This window comes from Penaeus monodon, chromosome 9 (genome assembly GCF_015228065.2).
Source record: "Penaeus monodon isolate SGIC_2016 chromosome 9, NSTDA_Pmon_1, whole genome shotgun sequence".
Taxonomy (NCBI): Eukaryota; Metazoa; Arthropoda; class Malacostraca; order Decapoda; family Penaeidae; genus Penaeus; species Penaeus monodon.
In genome coordinates, this window is record NC_051394.1 from 9,267,469 (window position 1) to 9,272,920 (window position 5,452).

At 35.1% G+C, this 5,452-nt stretch overlaps 1 protein-coding gene across 1 annotated transcript; it reads right to left on the reverse strand.

Annotated features, from left to right (window-relative positions):
• Window positions 1-2,562: 2,562 nt before the first annotated feature.
• LOC119576935 lies at window positions 2,563-4,334 on the reverse strand. The gene is made up of 3 exons (XM_037924587.1): window positions 4,178-4,334; window positions 3,074-3,239; window positions 2,563-2,903 (listed from the first exon to the last, which is right to left on the reverse strand). The coding sequence occupies exons 1-3, from the start codon at window positions 4,182-4,184 to the stop codon at window positions 2,726-2,728; spliced, it is 351 nt and encodes a 116-aa protein (XP_037780515.1). The 5' UTR covers window positions 4,185-4,334; the 3' UTR covers window positions 2,563-2,725.
• Window positions 4,335-5,452: the final 1,118 nt, after the last annotated feature.

The following is a 5,452-nucleotide window of genomic DNA, read 5'->3' on the forward strand; positions in this document are numbered from 1 at the left end:
TCCCCCCTTGGCCCGTGGTATCAGATGCCCCAGGTATGAACCCTGGACTCTCTGAAAAAAAAACAGAGGTACCGAAGCATTTGCACAAATGGCCCCCGGTTACCCCTGTGCAGGCAGATCATACAAAAAATGAAGTGAAGAGAGGTGTTGCATGCATTGCGGGGGCCCCAACGCCCCACTTCTTACTTGAGAAAAGTTGGGACAGCAATTCCTAAGACAAAAACCCGCAAACACAACGTCGTGCGGTAAAGGATTATGCGAGAGCTTTCACCCCGGTTTAAGGGCCCTGCTGGGAATTTTCCCCTGCCCGTAAGCACCGAGGGCAGAAAACAAAGAGGACAGCCATAAAAAACTGACCAGGCCGGGGCCATAATGAAAGGCCCGGCGAAGCCAGAACTTCCAATCCAAACAAAACAAGATGGGAGAGGAAGAGGGAGAAATTTAAAGAAAAAAAGAAAAACTTGGGGAAATGTAAAAACACCGGGGGGGGAAATTGGAAGGGGGGCGGGAAAGGGCATTATTAGAGTAAGAGTGGAGAAAAACCTTTAATGTTTCTTCCCGTCTGGCTTCCCCTAAAGGAAGCCAGGTTTGAAATTTTAGAATTCCCACTTCTACTCAACTTTTTGGTAAGAGCCCCTATAAAATGCTTATGGGAGCTGCCCCCAGCGTTTTATCAATTTTGACCAGGTTTTGGGACATGGAGGGCCCAGGGGTGAGGAGCGGCAGGGTTTTTGGGAAGTTGCCTAATGCCCAAAAATTCTGATTTGACGAGGGGGAAATGATTGGTTGGGTAGGGAGGGACTCTTTACCAAAGTAACATTAAAGGGGGGTCTGTCTGTGGAATGTAATCTTTGGGAAAAATTTGTTGGGGGCTTACAACAGCCTCTAAGGACGTAGCATTTACTGATACTGTAAACATCAACGAAATAGGGAATGGTTTCTCCACAAGGGGGCCAATCTTGTCACAGCAGGGCAGTTTGCGGAAGATGGAGAAATTCCATGCAAGATTGAGGGAGTGATGGGTTGGACAGGGGAAAGGTTTTGCCATGAAGTTGTTAGGGGTTGATAAGCTAAGCTTGGGATTCGGATGTAACTATACAAGGCAGGAATGATCAGGGACGTGAAAGGGAAAATTTGCCAACTTGTTTTAAAAGACACTACTGGGGAAAAGGGAAAATGCATCAAGAGGGGCTTGGGGATTACAAAAAAAAACAACCCCCTTGGGTGGGCTAAAGAGAGTATCCAAAAGTTTGTAAAGTGGGATACAAAAATGGGGTTTGGAGAGGGAGTATGTTGAGTGAAATAGTATGCGGGGGGGTAACATAAATTGCATAGTAGTAAAAAGAGGGATGGGTGTAGTTGATGAAAAAAGTGTGGGGGTGGAGGGGATGAAGCAGAAAATTTGGAAAATGAGGAATGTTTAGGGACTGATGATTTAGACTGGATTGATGTATAGTAACACGAGGAAGGGGGTAGTAGCAGGTTAGGTCAGTTCAAAGGAGAACCTAAGATTGGGGTCCGGGGGAAATGAAATCATTGGGATATTTGATAAAGGGGTAAGCCTCAAAGGCCCCTTTTAAATGATATAAAGTTACAGGCCAAAGTAAGCCTAGTTATGTAGGGGGAGAAATAGGCTGGAAACTAAACGGGGGAAATACTGTGCCCATGCTCCCCCAGCCCTGTCCATGACTGGCACAGTCAGCCTTTCATCCTTTCAACATGGTTCTCACACCTTAAGAGTGGATAATAGAAGGGGTTGGGAAGAGAAAGAAAAAAAAGAGAAGAGGAAAAGACCATGTAAAATTAGTTGAGTCACAGGTTGAGGCCCAAAGGGAGGGTAATCCCCAGCATTGAGTTTCCCCGTCTCCATCTCCTAAGCATAACAGATATGGGATTAGTTTTCAGTGGAAGAAAATTAGGGATAAATTTTGTGTTCATTTTTATAAATAGCAGTATTAATCGTTATTATGATGGCATATCATTTCTATAAGATTAATTCTTTACCCGGTTTATATCCGGGTATCTATGGATCTGAATTATCTCATAAAAAAAATATTTTTCATCTTGAATAACTGTGTATAATAAGTAACTCTAAAATTTTTATATTTATTTTCTACTATGATAATTATACTTATATTTTATCATAAATTATCATATCTATTTTTACAGTAATTATATTCATATTTACCATAAAATAATATTGATATATGTCTAACTATACTTATATTTATCAAAAATTTGATCATATTTATTTTACAGATAATTAATTATATTTATATTTATCATATATAATGATATTCATATATGACATACAAAGTGTGAAAACTAAACTAGTATTTTACAAACAAGGACTGAAACATATCTCAAATATATACTGTTTCAAATTCCGGATATTACAAATGGGATGAGTCTTAACATATATATATATATATATATATATATATATATATATATATATATATATATATATATATATATATATATATATATATATATAAACAGTGTAATTTGACAAAAATTTTTTAGCACAACTAATTTGCACTGTGACCTAAATCAATCACAGATAGCTAAATACACCTGTTATGGCAGTGCAGTTTATTACACCAAAGACTGAAAGCCTGGATCTGCCACAAAAAATATATACAAAATTTAATCATAGGTACTTCTGATCCTTTGGAAAGCACTATATACCATGTGATATTTCCGTAAATAATTGAAATTGTTGTTACATTCTAAATGCTCCAAGCTGGAGATTTATATCTGCCATTACATTTTGGTTAAAAATGTCACATAAAGCCTCATCTAGTTTTTCCTCCAGAAGTTTTTCTGTTACTTCTAGCTCAATCAGATCCATGAGACCATCAGTAAAATGATCCAAGTCAGCTCTCACCAGTTGAACATCCCTGTAAATGTTGAACAAAAGTTGTTATTGATTTTATTAGTCAGCTGTTAAAAAAATATATAAATTAATTAATTAATGAGATGAAATTAAGAAAGCTCGACATTGCATTCTTTATATCTCCATTCACGTTCTTAAAACTAAAATTTGAAGAATGAGAAAAAATTGCAATACCTGGTTAAGGTATCCTTCTCCTCTGAAAGCTGAGTTATATATGTATTATTCATGCTTTCAACACGTTCCTTCAGATTCTTTCTTGTTTTGTGTAACACATTCTTGATTGGCAGGATATGACCATATTCTTGTAAGGCTTGACACAGGTCAGTGATGTACCAAGATCCTATTGAAAAAGAAGAGCCATCATAATTTTTGGTACCTTCAAATCTGTGGCAGTACAGAAAAGGTGGGTGACTTTTTAAAAACATAACCTTAAAAGTAAAGCAGTCATTCAGAATTCTTCTACTAGCCACAAGGTGTGAGTTTTACAACAAAAAAGTAATACAGCACACATGGAGCAAGGAAAATGTCAGATTTGACTGTTATTTACTGCATCACAAAATATTTGCTTTTATAAGTATGGTATCCCAAAACACTGGCAAGAAATGTGAGGCCATAAACCAGAAGCACTCTCAACCTTAATGATGGAGAGAAAGAGGGGCTTCTGCAATAGAAGATCATGCTCTGACCCATGGGTGACTACATCAGCAAGTAAGAGATGGGGAGCTGTAGGATGGCACTGTAACTAGTTGGCCTGGAGCTGACAGGACAGAAATGCCATGCCAGTCTGAGGAGAAACTTTGAAAAGGTTCCACAGGCAAGTAATAGATCACTTATGAGGCCATCCAACTAGTCGAGGGGAAAAGCTGCATTACAGAATGGTCAAGGACCCAGCTACCTTATACACATACCCTCAAATAGCCAGCTAGTAGAGGCCCTGCTACCAAAAGTTTTTGTCTCTTTGTCTGAGACTTGCTTTGCAATCTGCATCAACTCATGTATCCAAAACCACATGCCAAAAAGACTTTCCATATTTTGGATACAAATGATGATGTTGAAAGTGGCATGGCAACTATATACCACATTTATGAAACAAAAAAAGGTAGATGCAGAAATGTTACATAAGGAAAACCTGTACTGAAATACTGAATTAGGTTAGAAACTGATGAAATTATTGAGATGGAATATCTGATATTTTCCTTCCAAAATCAAAACTGATAAAACAAGGTGTTTCACATACAGTAATAAAACTGAAAATTCAGAAACACCTCTCAAACATACCTTCCATCTGATTCCTAAATGCAGAGTATCCTCTTACTGTTGCTTGTGAAATGAGGCAGTCACTCTCCTGGTGAGCACAACTGAGCCATCTTTGTTGTAAAATATTGCTGTTAAAAATAAGTAAAAAGTCAGAGATGAAACAAATGCAAAAATGTAATTTTTTTTATTTTTTTGAATGAGAGAACAGAATAACAAAGGCAAGGAAAAAGAAAGAAAGAAAAAAGTGAAGGGGAAAGAAGAACAAAAAGACACAAGGTGAATATTTTTCTTTTAAAAAAACTATTACTTATTCTTAAGGGCCCTTCTTCTCCTCTACATGCCTGAACGAAGAAAAGTCTAGGTTTGTTAAGTAGAACCCGACTAGAACAAAGTTTTCTAAGATCAAAACTGACAAACAAGAACGGTCATGGAGGTAGATCTGATCTAAAAATTAGAAAGAAATTTTAATAAATTTACATATATCTTTTAGCGTCTATATTATTTTTAGGCAGAGTATTTCTAATCATTTCATGAGGTCATCATAAAAATAAACAGCTGACAAAACTATCAAAACCATAAATCACTATTTACTGTCAATGATCTTTAGGGTCAAAAATAATAGAAAAAAATTTATCAAATACAAAAAAATCTATAAATAAAAAAATCCATACCTTGTTCATCTCCATGAGTCATACACATACAGCCAAGCAGGAAAAAACCAGCCAGTCGAGCATCAACGCGAAGCCTTTTGAAGTAACTGGTTTATTTGTCATAGTCGGGATTTTTCAAAATTGCATGACATGGAAACCCCAAAAAGCTTAAATGTGCCCGTGAGTCGCTGTTTGTCAAAGTCTGACCCTGCCGCTCATTCAGAGGTATCTAAATACAGTTTTATTGTTAGTAAAAGAAAAGTTATTTGCAAGCAAATATGCTGATTTTACGTCACAATAAATAATGAAAATTTTTTGTGAATGCTATATAAAAGTGTGTATGTATGTGTTTTTGTGTGTGTGTGTTTTATATAATTATATTATATATATATATATATATATATATTATATTATATATATTATATACACATATATACCATATATATCAAAATATATTAAAATATATATACATATAAAAATACATATATATAATATTTTTATAAAATATATAAAATATATATTTTTTAAATATATATTAATATATATTTTATATTTGTAATAATATTAATTATATTATATTTTATATATACCATAATATATATTTTAAAATATATAAAAATATTATATAATATTATATAATATTATA